The 18,037-nt window shown below is 43.2% G+C and overlaps 2 protein-coding genes across 2 annotated transcripts; one reads left to right on the top strand and one right to left on the bottom strand.

The window, feature by feature from the left end:
• Window positions 1–359: 359 nt before the first annotated feature.
• Window positions 360–10,631, top strand: irf9 (interferon regulatory factor 9). The gene is made up of 10 exons (XM_036521127.1): window positions 360–462; window positions 1,651–1,717; window positions 3,139–3,261; window positions 3,412–3,592; window positions 6,171–6,307; window positions 6,641–6,728; window positions 6,902–6,955; window positions 7,143–7,532; window positions 7,853–7,968; window positions 9,435–10,631. Exons 2-10 carry the CDS (start codon window positions 1,658–1,660, stop codon window positions 9,561–9,563), a joined length of 1,278 nt encoding a protein of 425 aa, XP_036377020.1. The 5' UTR covers window positions 360–462; window positions 1,651–1,657; the 3' UTR covers window positions 9,564–10,631.
• Window positions 10,632–10,804: 173 nt separating this feature from the next.
• emc9 (ER membrane protein complex subunit 9) lies at window positions 10,805–14,487 on the bottom strand. Its single transcript, XM_036522352.1, has 6 exons — window positions 14,277–14,487; window positions 13,193–13,389; window positions 12,688–12,764; window positions 12,438–12,507; window positions 12,050–12,144; window positions 10,805–10,990 (listed from the first exon to the last, which is right to left on the bottom strand). The coding sequence occupies exons 2-6, from the start codon at window positions 13,385–13,387 to the stop codon at window positions 10,810–10,812; spliced, it is 618 nt and encodes a 205-aa protein (XP_036378245.1). The 5' UTR covers window positions 13,388–13,389; window positions 14,277–14,487; the 3' UTR covers window positions 10,805–10,809.
• Window positions 14,488–18,037: the final 3,550 nt, after the last annotated feature.

Here is an 18,037-nt window from a genome sequence, read left to right as displayed (position 1 = left end):
ACTTTGTGTAGATAACAATAATGTGCCCTTGCCATAGCATCCAGTAGGAAATGCGTAAAATATTTAATAATAGTACTGAAAAAATGTAACAGTATCCCTTTTGAGCCTCTTATCGCGTGCGTCCCAAGCTATAAATAATGCTGAAATTATGACCGAAAAAAAATCAAAACAGCACTGCATACTCATCAGTTCAAGAGTAGAGAGAACAGGAGCGTTTATGACTCTAGTAAGCGGCATTGCTTTGATCTTTGAAATGGCGACCTCTGGTGGCCGGACTGGTAAACAAGGAAAAGCGCCGCCGAATCGCTTCTGCGAGGTCACGTGATTTCTGGGAAAAGGAGCGACTAGGCTGCGAGGAGGGGTGATCAGCGATTTCATACTGAGAGGGACACAGAGACCAGTAAGAATAAACCAGTCGCAGTACTATGAAAATTTCACTAAAGGGCAGACGCAAATAATAAGGTAAGCAAGAGTCGATCAAAAATCATTGCAAAAAAGCGTAGAAATAATTAGTCAATTCCTTTAGCTTGTCGACCAACTTAGCGTAATAATAAATTTAATAAACTTTGTGTTAAAACTTTGTCTACGTGCATGCTTTCTGTATAGCTGGTCGGATATGTACAGGGAATATGTTGTTCATTGTGTTCTGTTCATATTTAATCTATTGTCTATGTCGGTACTTTCCACTACATCGATGGCTTAGATTGCTAGTTTACTGGCTAGCTGGAAATAGTTCATGTCAGCTGTTCATTTGTGCATTGAAGTTGTTATACTTATTTTTCACGCACTGCGCGAGTTCAGAACATTGAGTGTTAACATGATTTTGATGTTGAAATCAAATGATGTTCAATCGAGGCTATATGACTTTAGCTTTCTAGGTATCATAATTAGATGGTCGGAAATATTCTGTGACAGATAGCCCACCCCCACCACCACCCCCACGCTGTCTGGCTCTCTTACTGGGTCGAACGTAAATACGCGTTATTATGGCGATCATGCTGGCTAAATTATACAGTAATAATAATAATAGTAATAATAATAATAATAATGGTAAGAACAATGACAGAAGCCTGGTACTTTGGGTACCAAATAATTTACTCATTGTTTTATTTAATGAATTTCGTTTATTGTGTAAACTGTTAATACAGATACAGATCGCTGTCAGTACAGATCGTCCACTAGGTGTCCCTTAGGCTCTCGCATGCGGCTATGTGTTGGACGGCTAATTCATTCTTTTTTGGATTTCGGGAACAGTTATATTAATCGCGGTGTAGTATGTTGTTTTATTTTAATTAGGAGTATTTCTCAGAATGTAGTATACAGTTTGTCTCTGTATCCACAAATAATAGTTTCAGGGTCGGTGTTATAATGTACTTTATGTTGATTAGCAGTGGTTTGTTAACAGCTTGTCTAATGGTAGTATTGGCTCATGGGTTAAAGGCTTTAACTAGACTAGTTTGTAGATGGGTTTGATTTCAGACGCATCGAGACATGCATTTGTATATGGCAACTGTCTTAATTCTGTCCTAAATGCATTATTTGAAGTTCTTCTTTGTGGATATAGGTTATTGTTTCGCTAAATTGTGTATTGATGCTTTCTTCTATCTATAAGCTTCTGGTTTTGTTTGTTTGTGGGTTTTTTTTTTTTAGTGCAGCAATGGCAACACCAGGAAGAGTTCGCTCCACTCGTAGATTGCGTACCTGGATGGTAGAACAGGTGAGTGTGTGTGAAGTAGGCCATACTGTTTGCCAGCTCCTAGTGCAGTAGTGCATTGTCAATAACCTACTTTGTGTATTGTTATCATATACCAGTTCATTATCAGTGTGTACAGTACAGTGCAGTAGCAAATGTGAGTGGTCAGTGGTCAAATTCAGTAAACTTTAAACTTTAATGGCATAACAAAAATGCATGTGCATTCAAGCACAATAAATAGTCACTTAACGGAAATGATAAACAAGTTTAACTCTGAACAGGATCCCCTTTCTCCTTCCCTCCCTCACATGCATACTAACTCAAAAGGATTACACTGTGAAAGACAAATGTTAAAAGCAGTGCGGCTAAAACTGAGCTATTGTAGGATAGTTCTCATATGCAGAGTGCTCACTGCTGCTCCCTCAGGCTGTATAAAAGGTGGCACAATATTGGCCCGCTGCCAGGGGGCATGTGTTCCTCTCCAGTGTGAACTACCTGTTTTCTGTCTCAGTCACTTCTGTGCATTCAGGGAAGAAAATAGTCAATTTATTTTGCCATAGCGCTTCCTTATGAGCATATAGTAGAGTCTAGTGTAGAGGTTTGTTTCTATCCTAGCCTCCCCTGTGGTGCAACGATCACAGATTCTGTCCTCTTTGGCTGGCCAGATTTTCCCCTGGCTGCCTTTATCAATGGCTAGGCTGTGGTGACTGACACAGTATTTGGTATTCCTTCTTCCTCTCACTCTCTCTTTCTATTCAGTTCAGTTCAGATGTGCTTTATGGGAAGGACAAACAAAAGCAGTGTTGTAATAGCAATTCTGGAAACAGTATTAAATATTAAGTTTTAAGGGGAGGCAGTGTGGAGCAGTGGTAAGGAGCAGGACTCGTAACCAAAAGGTCGTCAGTTTAATGCCCTGCTGGGACATTGCTGTTGTACCCTTGGGCAAGGTACTTAAACCACAATTGCCTTAGTAAAATATCCAGCTGTATAACTGGACAATATGTAAAATTGTAGCTCACCACAGGCATGGCCAGTTGCAGTCCTTTAAGCTTGAAGTCACAGTCCTTTAGGTTGGGGGTTTCTGAAGTGGCTCTGGGTAACAGTGTCTGCTAAAATAACAGTAATGTAATACATTAAGTGTAAGTACTTCTAAGCAGAGTTGAAGAGAGTATGTATGCTGTATATAGGAATGCAGGGATATATTCAATGTTAGAGAAATGTATGCATATAGGGGAGGACAGTTATGACCTCTTTAACGAATGTTTGCTTCGAAATATTTATTACTCTGTAAAAGAATGTAGGTCTCCTACTGTCTGTCTCTCTCAGTCCGTCTATTAGTAAAGAAAACATTTTATCTCAGTACTTCAGGACAGGTTGCGTAACGAACTGCCAGGAGTCACTTTCGAGAACCCAGGCCTGGCTTTGACACTTTGCTCACCTCTCAGGTGAACAGCGGGCGGTACCCGGGACTGATGTGGGATGATTCGGCCAGGACCATGTTCCGCATCCCCTGGAAGCACGCCGGCAAGCAGGATTTCCGCAGCGACGAGGATGCCGCCATTTTCAAGGTCCGTGTCCCCGTTTGATTTTTACATGCGTGACTCCAGTGCAGCCCCGCGTTTGTGGTCGAAAGAAATGTTGCTGTGTTGAGGGAACAGCTAAATTTCACTGTAGCACTGTATTGCCCCCCCCTGCTCCCTTCCCCCTCCCACGGACAGGCATGGGCGGTGTTCAAGGGGAAGCTGTCCGAGGGTGGGCGCTCTGACCCCGCCTCCTGGAAGACCCGGCTGCGGTGTGCCCTCAACAAGAGCCCGGAGTTCTGCGAGGTCATCGAGAGGTCGCAGCTGGACATCTCCGAGCCGTACAAGGTGTATCGGCTGGTCCCGCTGGCCGAGCAGGGTAAGACAGAAAAAACCGTCAACGCTGCATGTGATCATCAGGGGCGACAGTGGCTCAGGAGGTAGAGCAGTTGACTGGGGATTGGAAGGTCCCTGGTTTGAATCTGGCTCATCCTGGCAGAGTGTTGAAGTGTCCTTGGCCAGTTGGTAAGCCTGTATAGCAGCCTCTGCCTCTGGTAGGTAGATGTGAGGCATATAACTGTAAAGTGCTTTGAGTACTCAAATGAGTAGATAAGCACTATATAAATGCAGTCCATCATGCGGTGCAAACACATTAAGTTTTTGTCATTTAGCAGATGCTCTTGTCCAGAGAGACTTGCAAAGGTTGCAGTTTTTACATGTTATCCATTTATACAGCTGGATATTTGCTGAGGCAGTTGTGGGTTAGGGTCCTTGGCCCAAAGGTACAGCAGCCGTGCCATAGTTGGGAATTGAACCAGTAACCTTTCGGGCACAAGCTCTGCTCCTTACCAGTATGCTACACTGCAGCCACACACACATAAACACACACCTTTGCTTTGGTCAGGGAAACAACAGCACAGCCCCATCCTTGAGTTGAATCTCCAACCCTGTGGGCGTGAGCTTGTTTCCCTAAACACAACAAGACACTGCCAGACATGTGTCAAAACTCTCCCGCTTGGCTGCTCACACACTGTCTTCTCTCACCAGTTTGTAGAGGTGGGGCTATGACAGATGAAGCACATCATTGGAGTTGAACTCGCAACCCCCGTCTTCGGCTTGCAAAGTCAGCATGAGAAACAGGTGTTACGTTAGTTGTGTAACTGTTGCATGTAGCAGGAACAGGTGAGGAGCTGGAGTGTTAAAGTTCACTGAACACAAGGCGTGGTCTCAGCAGCACAGACGGCATTCCTGAACTCGGGGAGTTCAGTGAGATGCCAAAGATCAATCATTTACCTTAAAAGACAGAGTCAGAAGGGAGATAGCGGCACCCGGGACAGCACGGGCTGCAGTCGTGCATTCGCAGTGCAAAAGCTGCGCGTGTTTATTGCATGTCACATTCAGATGGGAGAGATAAGTGCTGCATTTCCACACACATGCAAATATGTGCACCTAGACTCCCCTCCGTCAGACACAAGCATACACACACACGCACACATGCAGACATACACTCTAACCCATGATCAGTTTATAAAGTCTATGAATTGTTATGTATTAGACATATGTATTTTTCACATACTCATAAACTGCCACGCGTGTGTGTGTGTGTGTGTGTGTGTGTGTGTGTATGCGCGCGCATGTGTGATGCACACTGTGACACTGTTCAGAGCATTGTGTCCTCACGTACTCCCCAACAAAACACCGTAGAAATAGGGAGAGAGGAAGAGGACCAGAGGCTTGTCCGAGCCATTGATCGGCAAGGCAGGCTGAAAGGCCGTCTTGTTTGTGCTGAAACACACCAGGAAATGAAGACAAACCACTCCAAAGAGGAAGTGGAGGGAGAAGGGAAATTCCATGGTTGAATAGGGAGGGAACAGGGTCCCTTGGGAGACCAAAGTGGAATGATGAGATGGAGTAGGGCCATGTTTTCACAGGGCTGCTCCGTACAGGAGGTACACTTGTGAGGGGTGGAACTTGGCCTCAGAGGTCAGGATTGGCAAGCAGGAACTTGTTCCAAATCAGTGATCTCCCCAATACGCAACATTCACCCACACACATACACACACACACACACACACACACAAAACAAAAATAGACACCTGTACATGCATACACACACACACACACACACACACACAAACAGAAGCACAAGAGCAGACGCATTACCACAGAGAAAAACATAAATGGAGTCACACACATGCACACACACACGCAATCTGGCATAATTACATAATTACAGTGTCTTGGTGCTGATGTGAGCCTATACATAACTAAGAGTAGTCTTAGATTATAGATAACTAGTAAGTAGTCTTGGCATTTTTTGGCAAGTATAAAAAGTTTTTCATTACTTCGACCTGATGAATAGTTCTGGATCCAGTAAGGAAGATTGAACATACAGTATTTCTAGTTCTCTTGTTCTCTTGATGTTCTTTTCTAAAAGTACACCTGCTGTGACATTGTTTTACAACACACTCAGTTTGGATTTTGGTTTATAGTATCAAAAGAAATTCTCTTTCAAGAAGAAGCCATTTTTGAAATTGAAAGCTATTTCAATTGATTAATTACTTAAACCCAAGAGCATTATATTATTAGCACTTATTATTGCACGTTATTAGCACTTTGTTCTCAGAAGTAGTAAGAGTAGCACACTTGGTGCACACAGTTTCTGGGAGGCTGGAGGGCAGTGCTTCTCAAGGGTGGATGTTGGTATCTTGGCGTTGCCACTGAAAGTATTTAAGATGCTTTATTGTCAGAGAGATTACACCTTGTTTCTTGCGTCACGGGTGGACCAGTCCCATCCTTCGTGGGCCGTGTCAGAGGAATTTTGTTAGCCGTACCCGGAGAAAGCAGTCAATGAATGCTTATTGGGGTGGAGTTCACTATATAGTATAATCCACACTGAACACGTCAATGTGGGCTCCATTATATTACCTTATTGTGTGTTGCTCTCCCACCCACAGGACTGGTTTTAGCTGGAAAGAAGGATGGAGAGAAGGCTGGGAAGAGGAAACGTCAAAGGAGCCACTCCGACAGCGAGGAAGAGAATGCGATCAAGAAAAGCAAAGACGAGGTTGTCACTCCCGAGCCAATTAGCATGGTAGGTTTTCATCCAGCGATGGAGTGTAGAGTGATTCATAAATTGGAATGGGTGCAAATGGCAGTGATTCAGAGACCTTCACTAATAATGAAGCTGCCGTGTGCTGTCAATACTTTCATGAAACCAATCAAATCTTGGCATCTCACAACAACAGCATGGTGTTAACACACTCCAGCAGTATGATTGGTTAAAATCAGGGAGTAGCATCGCTGATAGCATATGATAACACCACCCCTTTTGGGGCTTATGAGGTGTCACTGTACCATCACTAAGGTAAACCAGTACTATACTTTTTCTGCCAGTCATACACTAGTTAACACTTGCAATTTTTAGGCTGTCCAGCAGTTGGAAGTAGAGAGGGAAATCACCATTGGATCGGTGGACGTCAGTGAGTCGACTGTCATTTTGAAGGACGAAGGCCGTGAGTTCACATTTTTTTGTTCAAAAGACAACTTTAATACTACTGCCTCGGGTTACCTGCCCGCTAACGCTTTGTAGTTGATAAGTCACCCGTAGCTCTGCGTCATTGAAGAGATAAGACCTGATGGCATGTGATTTCTTAACATGCTGTTAAAATTCGTTCTCTTCCTCTAGCGGTCAATGAGATCCAGTTGAACTTCATGATCGAGACCATCCCTCCTTCTGGAGGTAATGACGGCATGACTCTTAGTGCTGCAACAAGCCTTATTAGTCAGTAAATCTAGATATGAGCGTCTGCTAAGTGAATGTAATGTAATGTAAATTACTGTTAGCATTGTGTCTCTGCGAGATGTCTGTACTGTACTAACCACAGTGCCTTGATTTAATAACACCCCACCCCTCCTCTGTTTTCCAGAACTCCCCTCCCTCGTCATCTCAGTGCTGTATGTGGGTCAGGAGGTGCTGCGAAAGGAGATTTTCGGCAAGGATGTAAGGGTTGCCTACTACTCCTCCCTGTGCAGCCCGCGGCCCCCATCCTCCCTCGTTGTCGGGGACGTGGAGCGGATCGCCCTCCCAGAGCCCACCTCCTCCCTTTCCCCCACCCACCAGCAGGCGATCAGCACCCTGCTGCCCTTCATGGAGAAGGGGGTGCTACTGGCCTCCACCAGTGGGGGGATCATGGCACAGCGTTTCTCCTGGGGGCGGGTGTTCTGGACAGGGCCACACACCACTGAGAGGGGCCCTCACAAGCTGGAGCGCACCCCCAACCCCGTGCGGCTGTTCAACAGGCAGACATTCGAGCAGGGTGAGGTTTGCAGGTCGCACTCTCGCGGGTCAATGCACCAGTCACGCTGAACTTTCCTGCTTGCTGTAACTGCTAATATCCCCAGTGCTACTGGACACTATTGATTGATACTGTTGATTGATAGGTAGCAGTTTGGCATAGTGGTAAGGAGCAGCACTTGTAACCGAAAGGTCACTGGTTCAGTACCGTAAATGACAGTAATGTAATGTAGTGATCAGTGTAATGATCACCCCAATGATTCTATGAAGAATGGTGTATTATTAGTATTGCCGTCTAAGTAACGTTAACCCCAGTAAAGGATTCATCTTTTTCTATTTCAGAGCTGAATGTGTTCCGCAGCAGTGGGGGCGATCCCCCTAAATGTGATGTCACTCTGTGTTTCGGAGAGGAGCTGACCGACACGGACGACCCGGCTAGCAAGCTTATCACCATACAGGTAGGGCCTCGGGATGTGTGCTCGTACTAGGTCACCCCCCTCGCACTGACACCAACATTCACGTGAGGTTAGGACAGCAGAATCACTGGCCATCTACCCGATGCAGACTGAAGACTCACCTCTTGAAGTTCCACCTCGGTCCCCACCCCCTAACGCCTGCTACCTCTAGTATTTGATATTTATTTTACATGTAGTATTGTAATGTAGTTTGGATTCTGTGTTCTAGTGACTGATGTATTGTAGTATACTTGGCTTCTGTTGCCTAGTCAGACTGCAGAAGTTAACTTGTGGTAGGGCTTGAATGGCAGTAGGCTCACACTCACTGGTCACTGTGTAATGTAATGTGGTACGTGGTCAGTCAGTTTGCACACACTGCATGATCCCACTCAGAGACTGTTGTGTCTGTCCTTATGTGTCCAGTCAGTCAGACAACATGTACTGTATCATCAGTGTAAAACAAGTGACCCTCCTCCCTCTCACTCTCTCCCAGTGCTGAGGTAAAGCATTGTGTACTCCTGTCAGTCGGACACTACATTATCATGTTAACCCACCTATGTTAAAGTATTACATAATTACGTCCTGAGGATTTCAATGCCTGTTTCAACCAGCCTTCTATTTCTTTAACAGACACAAGTGATCCTCCTCAATTACATTGTGGAGATTTGACTATGAACCATTCTTCTGTTCCTTTTACACTAAAATGAGACTTTGATATCATCCAAACACTGATCAGCTGGACCCTGCAGTGTGTAAAGCGCTGCCATGAAAGGTTAATACAGAACTGAAACTGGCTGACTGGACATGTCAGTAGGCTATCACTGCAGTGAGGTTAGCCTAGGTTAACAGTATATAGGCACTAAGTGGCTGGATGCTACAGTACTGTAGCGCTGATGCAGTGAAAGGAAATGACTGGGTGTGACAAAGAAGGAGGAGGTACCAAGGCCAGGCTGATCATGCCAAACACACTGGCGCCTGCACTCCTGCGTGCTCCTCTTTGAGGGTCCACCTCGAATCTCCGTTTTCACAAAAGGCCACAATAATTTTTGTGTCCTTTACGTTTATGTCTTTTGAAGGACATGCCATGTAAAGGCAAAACTGAGGTTCTGTGTTATTAATGATTTAATAATGCATTGCACTGCCACTGCATCGTTTTTGAGTGAAAGGATTGGGAGGAAATTACATTATTGTCATTCGGCAGACACTCTTATCCAGAGTGGCATACATACAGTAGGGTACAATTTTATCCATTTATAGAGCTTGATTTTTACTGAGGCAGTTCTGAGTTAAGTTACCTTGCCCAGGGGTACAACAGCAGTCCCCTAGCAGGGAATTGAACCAGCAGCCTTTTGGTTTTAAGCGCTGCTCCTTTCTACTGAGCCACACTGCTGCCCATCTCACTGGGTTTATCCTAACACTCACTTAATGCTCACTTTCAGCTGTTGTGTGCACCTCTCTCCCCCTGCCAGATCTCCCTGCCCTGGGCTACCCAGCAAGTCCAGGAGATTCAGTCTTTCAGGGATACAATGACCGTCCTCCAGAACCTGGCCAGCCAATCACCACTGAGCGAGGTCACACTCAACCTCGTCGGAATCTAGCCAACCAATCGGCAGACGTTGGAGGATCCTAAGAATCCCTTTTCATGGACACGGGAGCTGAGCTTGAGGGTATCCCAGATGGCATCAGCACAGCCTCTGGCCAGATGGGCGGTTTTAGTGCTCCGCAGGGTGGTGTCCAAAAGCCTGAGCAGAACTACGTAACACCCCACACCACACACTGCAGGGGCACAGACATCCCCCACAATTCCCTGATGCCATCTGGAGACCCCCCACCCAAGTTGTGATGACATAACGCCGAGCTATGCTCACAGCAGGGAAATGCATCTAGTTTAACTGGTTTAGAGAGCCATAAATTCAATGACAGACATAATGATTGACGATTATAGTAACCACAGTCGGTTTGGTGTCGGTGCCATTACCCTCGTGAACAGCAAGTTTCACCACCCGGTAAGAGCCAGGACACACTTGAACACGTTACCGTGTTGGTGACTGTCCTCAAACTTTGACCTCAAGAGAAAGTACACGTGACACAAATGTCAGGCACCATCTGAAGCCCTCCCAGCTCCTTGTGATTGCCCGTGGTAAACTTCCCCAGGCCCCCCTGAAGCAGTGAAAGGAATATTACCCCGGGCAACAGGTGGCAAAACGTCAATCTCTGCACCACTCCGAGTAGCAGCCCCCTCCATATTTCTACCCAAATTCCCTCATTCTGATGCTGCTGCCAGTAGCAACAAAATGACAACTGTATTGCAGGTCCTCTGAAGTGCTGTTTGTAATGTAAATGTAAATCAGTGTTTCCATGTTTCCATATTTCTCTCTTTAGTGCAGTTACTAAATATACTGTACATACAAAAAAATGCTGATTTATAGACACACGTACAGACGATTTCTCAGTTTTAGACACCAGAATAGATTCTCACGACCCAGTCTGTAATGAAGACTGTTCCAAGATTAGTCATACCTGCAGGTTTAATACAGAGGACACATCTGCCTTTGGACTGAAGAGGACCAAGCTGAAGGAAAATGCACATGCAGATCTCTTCAACTGTAAATATTTGTGTTATTTATCCACCGTCTCTATATGTTTATTCTATCTATCAATATTAACACTGCACTTTCCAAATAAATGTCATAGTTTCAAAATGAACCAATCGATGTCTGTGGTGTGTACTGTGGGTGGTGTGAATGCTTTTAGGTATCATTTCAAAACCTCAAACACGTTAAATATCATAGTTTATTCGTCATTCTCAATTCAAACAACTAATTAGTAAAGTAGCACATTTATTTAAACATTGCCATTGACTGGTGAGGCAAGCTCTGCAATCTTGGCGTTGAGTTTCTGATTGGTCCAGTCCCTTGTGATGTCATCCAGATGGCTGTCAAAATCCACTAGTAAGGTGTGATCTCCGGAGTCCAGCAGTTGATTGGCTATTGCTCGAGTCTCCTCCCACTGATGCAACATTATCCTAAGAGAACAACTCTTACTGAAAATCCATGCTTACCAATGTACTGAACCATGTACAGTAACAGTGCATTGCAACAGAGAAGCAACATTCAGTGTAGACTGGAAGACACTGCCTAGATACTGCAATAGTGTATCAAACGAGGACACCAGTCAAAAAAATTAAAGTGAATACATTTCATATGTAGTAAGCATGATTGAGCATTTTGAACTGTGTACCATAGGGTTAGAACAATTCAAAGAGCCAGGCCTTCATCTGCGAGTCATCAGCCAATGATCGAATTCAGCTATTTTTTCTAGCCTTATACTTTATTTCTAAACAGCAGAAAGGTCACCATGCATATACCACAGAATGATGCACTCATAGAGCTCTCCTGCATGACTCTTGGGAGTCTTTCAGTAGCCAGAGGAGATACAATACAGTGGCTCAAAAAACTGTTTTAAAATGCCCTCTGCATTACATGTCCTATATTACATTAATTTAGAAATCGCTCTGAATAAGAGCAACTGCTACAGGAATGTTATGTAATGTAATGTAACGTAGTGTAAAGCTGACGCCGTAGTAAAATGCAGCTTTTTGAGGCGCTGTATTGTATTGCTGCATTTACTGTAATGAAAGCTTCTAGGTGGCTGCGAGGCAGGCTTGCCTCTTCAGCTGGAGAAGGAAATGGGATTCTGGCCATAAAGGATGTAGGTCAGTATGCCCAACTGAGCATGTAAGCACTCATCGTACAACACACTGAATTTAGAATTTTTTGTTTTCAATGGAGCTTTCCTTTTACACTCTAGTGAAAATGTAATACCATCTGAACACTGGTCAACTGGTCCATGTTTAAGCACTGCAAGAGGGGTCAATCCAGAGCAAGCACTTGCTGTCTGGACAAATCAGCAGGCTAACAATACAGTGTGGTTAGCCTCGGTTAACAGTATATAGACACTCATTGGCTGGATGCTACTGGACTGTATTGCTAACAGAGTGAAAGCAAATGACTGGGTGTGACAAAGAAAGAGGAAGTAGCAAGGCCAGGCTGATCATGCCAAACACACTGGCACCTGTACTCACGTGTGCTTGTCTTTGAGGGTCCACCTCGAATCCTTGCGCTCATACATTACTATGGGGGGAACCCTGTACCCCGCTGACATCTTTGAGCCGTCGATCTGAAAGCAACCAGAGAAACACAATATGTGTGGCATCCTCAACATGACATAAGCGCCACAAGTGGGCCCACGAAGGAACGAAAGGGCAGGCACCATCTACAGCAGAGGTTTCCGACACCTTTGTTCAGAAAGGGCCCCGTCGATGTCACAAAGCCCGTGCTAGGTCCCCGGCGATTTGTGCGGTGATGTTTCTTGATTAGTGCTCCACACAAACCAAGACCACAAAATCAAATTCCCTTGAAACACTACAAAGGTGATATTCAACCCGGCAACAAGCAAAATCTGTGTCTTACCATAAGCATCACAGCATTGCTGCACTGCTCCGCGATTTTGTCTGCAATCTTCAAGGCGCAGGGAGTGGGGCTGACAAGGGATGAGAGAGAGAAAGAGAGAGAGAGAGACAGACAGACAGAGGAAGGGAGAGGGGAGATGAATAAACTGGTGTACATGAGTTTGTTTAATACACATTTCCACAGAAATTGTGCAATAGACAGCGCACCAGCAGACAGGGGGTGAAAACAAGCATGTCAACCAAAGAATCACCTGCTGTCTGACACACTGGCATTGGCTTGGTAGTATCCCACGATCCTCTGCTGTGTCTGCGCACACCACACATCTACCTGCAACATGGAAGTACACACTGGATCAGCCGCCTATCAGTTAAAGCCCAACTGACACAGAATGGAGCTGCCATTTCATAAAGAAACCGAACAGTGTAGGTTTAGCAGACTCCTGGAGCAGGAGGGAGTGGGTTTACAAGCACCATGGCAGGTGAAGACTTGGCCGACAAAGTTGATCTGATGCTGAACAGAGGTTCTCAATATTAAATCTGCACGCAGCAGAAAAAAATCAGCTAATCTGCAAAAGCTGTAGTAGCATCACAACCAGATCTGTTTAGCTGTTCTGCAGTTTTTATGCTTCACCGATTTCTGATTGAACTCCATATCTGGGACTGGCTATACTGGTCTATATAAGAGCTACTGTATAAATGCATCCAAGAAGCGCAATCATAACAAGTGCACATAACTAGCTAGGTGGACATGCTTACCTGTGTGAGCGCCAGCTGTGTGATGGGAGCCAGGGACAAGTGTGAGTGGAGCAGAGGCACGCAGTCCGTCACACATACAGCCCCCCCTGCTGGGGTGGAGGACAGAAGCACGCCGTTCACGCTGCAGCGCGGAAACAGACAGGCGTGGAGGTACATCTTCACGTATGCCAGGCAGGACAGTTCAACCTCCCCCATCGCTGCGTACGGGAAAAATGAGCTTTACGTTAATTTATATATGAATGGAAGGACGAAAAACTGCATAAAAAAAAACACACTGACCAGATACACGATTCACTGCGATAGTTTTCTAAATAACAGTTATTAACGCTCCTAGTGTCTAACAAAATCTAACAAAAGGTCACCATCAGGCTACCGTGAAGACTGAGTTGAGGTACAGCTAGCAAAATTACCTAATGCTGTCCTGAGAATCCATACTCCCCACGCTACAGTACAGTATACGCGGACTGTCCAGCAGAAGTTAGCTGAAAAGCTGTAAACAGCGTCTGATCTACACTAACGTTGTTTTATAACGTTACTTTACACTGACAAGAAAAGAGACGGCAGAGTTCCTGTGTAGCTAACTCGGCTAACTGGCTGGCTAAATGAAAAGCTTCACGATTTCACACAGAACGATATGGCTAGGCGTCAGAACAGCACCTTTGACTAGCTATCTCGTCTGACTAGCTATCAGTTGGCCAGTTACTGACCCTGATTTTCAGTAACTTATTTCGCTGGTCGCTAGTTTGTTTCGCTGGTCTTGTTAACTAGCTGGACTACATTAAACAGTCAAGACGACACCCAGTTAACTTGCCTGCTTGCTATTTAACCCTCGGCAAGACTTTTGGGTTAGCCACTAAACAACGTTTGCTAGGATACAGCAAGCATACAAGGTATTCCTAGCTAACACTGTAGTAAGATACGTTAACATTAAGTCAAGCTGCTTGAGAAGCCAGATTTAATATTTTAGCTCACGTTATCTATATACTGTGTATGAAAAAATATTAGCTAGCCATTTCAGCATCTCTGGCTTGCGAAGTACATTTATTTATTTCCAGCCAGCTAGCTAGCTAAACACATCGCTTACCGTTCAATGCTAAGTGGCTCGTATAACGTGTATATAAGCAATATTTAAAACAAACACTTAAAACTTAAAACAAAAGACACTTTTTAAATAAAATATTTCGTGGAAAACAACTGACTTCAAAAATAATATAAACGATACTACTACATGTACAAAAATCAACACAATTCTAACGTTAGCTGAAGCTGTATGTTGATGCTTCCCGTGCTCTCATTCTCCGTCCATTCACAACGGTGGTGAATTACGATTGGCTTGAATTACCAAAAAAATGTGTAAATGTAATATCGCGATTGGAGGATATTCGTGACAGTCTAGATGGCGAGAGCAAGCTGCATAGCTGTACTTTCGTTCCTGTCTCCAGAGGTAAAGCGGTGGGTTGCTTTGCGTTTCCATTGGGCGGTGTCTTCGTCAGTGTTTGGACCAATCAGAATCTATTTTTTATTCTAAGAAAAATAAACTACGGGCTCGTTCCCACTGTCTGAATATCTTTTCCTGCCATTTTCTTGCTTGAAGCGCAAATAAGAATAAGTTTTGATAAAATAAGATACGTTTTTGCCACCGATCTAAAAATGAAAATAAAGTTGTTTCTTTCTTATTTTGTTTGGAACCAGTACAGAGTATGAAAAATGTCTCAACTTTCTGATTTGTGTTACTGTCCCATTTGTATGTTCCGGAATACAATTTATACGACTCATGCTAGAAGTTAGAGGCATATACGCAAGGTTACACAAAATTGTGGTTGTAGCCGATAGCGGGAGTCGGCAGTAGAACTACCTCCTTATTGGTTCTTTCAAAGAACAAAACGGATCTTACTGAAGAATGAGAGCCCCGAGCTTCTCAGATGAGCATGTGGCTTGTTTTCTTGTTTTGTGGCTTGCTTTGTATTTGTAGCACGTTTTTGCCTAGGTAGTATAGCGGCACTTTATTGTCCCAATTATTGTATGTGATACATGTAACCTTATATCAGATCAGATTAGTTCTATCTCACTACACTGACGTTGTGCTCAGCTTCAGCACTATCTGCATTGTATGACCTGTACACATTTTGCCCTTGTGCCTGTTTGCCCACTATATACAGTTTTGTAAGTCGCTTTGGATAAAAGCGTCAGCTAAATGAATAAATGTGAATGTAAAATGTAAATGTACATGTTTTTGACGAAAAAGCATACTTTAGATGCAATAAATAGGCCAAATAATAATAAATACAATATCTGTACCGCAAAAAAATGTGTGATAGTGAAAAATCGTCATTCACAACAGTGAATACTGAAAAGTAGCCTGCATTTAATAAATAAATAACAGAAAACTGCCAGCAGCCTTTCAGGGGCTTTATTTATCTTTATATCTTCTAGAAGCCTCTAGAACAGCTTTAGACCTTATTGGAATGCTGTTACACAGGCTTTGGATTGTATCTAGTGGGATATCGGACCATTCTTCATGAAGGAAAAGCCTCCACATCTTAGAGAGACGAAGGATGTTTTTCCTTGTTTGGCATTTGCCGCAATGATTTTTCATACAGTTCCCCTCGACATATGAATTCTTTTGCTGTTTCTGTGATTGATGCACCTGCAATTTGGGCACTGACTATTTGACTATTGATTAGATCTCTCAGAGTTCTCTACAAACGCACATAGACATAGCATAAACTTGGTCACACACACGCATATATATATATATATATATATATATATATATATATATATATATATATATATATATATAAACTAAATGTAACTAATATGTACATGTTTGAGATGAGTCTTCAGTAATCTGCTTACTGGTGAATATGTTGTATGAAGTAACAAGCTAAAGAAATGCCCTCAACCAGCAGACAACGATCAGCTTAAATGTCAGTTTTCCTGGTTGTATTTGTGTCTGTGACTTCTGTTGTTTGTTAGTATTTAACTTGCTGTAATTTTGGCACAACGGCTAATCATTTTCTTTTTTCAGACATGTTCTAAAAGAACTCGTTGCTCACCAAGGCAAATATAGCACTCTTACTGTCCTGGGTGGTGGGAAATTAGATACCACAGGAAGCAGCATGGTATCTGTTAGGGTGCACCGAGGGCGGACGACACAGAAGACGATGGACCGGTGATGAGGTGCTGATGGTGGAATTTATTTACAGGGGGCAAAAGGAGGAAAAACGGTGGCAGTACAGGAATATTCAGTGATAATTATTTATATACATATATTTAAAAAAAAAAAACTGTACACAAAATAAACAGACAAATAGTCAGAAATAGTACCTGGTTCTCCCCACTTCCTGTTTGGCAGTGGATGAAACAAACAGCGAAGTAAACATTTGTTTCCGTTTCTTTTGCTACGTTTAAAAGTTAAATTAACCAATAAACAACAAAACTATTTTTTTAAAAATAGTTTTGTTGCTCTGTTGTTTTTTTTTATAACATTTACCCAATGTTGTTAAAATACAAGTGTGTAGTTATTTAAAACGCTAATACCGCTGTACAGTGTGCGAAATACCCGGTGGAAATCGAGGGGTCCCCCCTACCCATACCTGTCAACATTTAGGTTTCAAAATACGGGAGGCTTTTTCGGCGGGGGTGGATAGTAAATCCAGAGCAACTTCCGTAACTGAGGAAGAGAAGTGTATCCATTCAAATTCTGTGAGCAGCAGTGACAGACCTGGGTAGCCACACTCCCAAGCAAGCAAGCGCATGCGCAATACCATTCAAGAATCGTCAAGTTAACAAGTGCTAATCTGAAACTAAAACAGCCCAAGCACGGTGGGAAGTCCTTAAATACATATACTGCCATTTATCAAAAAATAATACAAGTCGATAAGCAACAAGTAATACAAGTAGTACAAGTACATACTATTAACACACTGGTGGCCTTTATTTCTCTACAGGTTTTTACTTATTGGAAAGTCTGACTCATCATGGTAGGATTAGATATCCTGAAGTTGCAACACTTTCAATTTACAATTCTCCCTATCTATTCTCCTATTCTCCCTAGCTTTCTGTATATAATGATGAGTTTAGCTTGTGTGCTCATCTTCACAGCTGACTAACTACTTTGACTGTTTTTGACTTTCTAATAATGTCCTCATGGTGTGCATTCATTGTTCTTTAATTTGAAGTTTTTTCTTCTGTTTTAGTGGAATCAGTGGATGCCTCACACATCTGGCTGCTTTTGTGCCCAGCACAATGTATGCTCAGAGACCACTAGAAGAGGAAGTAGAGAAACAGTTTCCTGTCACAATCCACTTCTAATAAAAGAACTTTCAGCCATTGACAGGAGCTTAGTGACAATCAGAACACTCAACGGAAACAGAGAAGAAGTGTTAACTATTGTACAGGTCAACCCAAGCCCTCTTTGAACCTCTGCTCTCTGTGCAAGGTGTCTTACCAGTTTACTGTCTATATTTCTGAATAATCCATTCATTAATCCAGGTATGTATTGAGTTAAGACTCTTCATATTGCTGTGAACCTGACCTGATTCTTCTGTGGAGTAATTCAGTGGGTCTGAGGTAGGATGTGCTTTTTTGTGTCTTTACCCTCAGCAAATGTTTGTATTTTTAGGAGTGAAAGGAGGCTGTACTGTTATTTTTGTTTCGGTATTAATTTATATCTTCTTGTATAGAAGATATGTATAGACTTGAGGCTGAATTTTCTTTTTTTACAAATTACTTTAATGGGTGCATGTGCGCTTATGTATCAATATGTTGAATTGTAAAAGATATTTATAAGGTATGTAGACATATTTTTAGCAATATCTTCATGATATTTTGTGACCTACA

Source organism: Megalops cyprinoides, chromosome 2 (assembly GCF_013368585.1).
Source record: "Megalops cyprinoides isolate fMegCyp1 chromosome 2, fMegCyp1.pri, whole genome shotgun sequence".
NCBI classification, from domain to species: Eukaryota; Metazoa; Chordata; class Actinopteri; order Elopiformes; family Megalopidae; genus Megalops; species Megalops cyprinoides.
The sequence above is the reverse complement of the archived record's forward strand: the minus strand, read 5'-3'. Positions and strand labels throughout refer to the sequence as shown.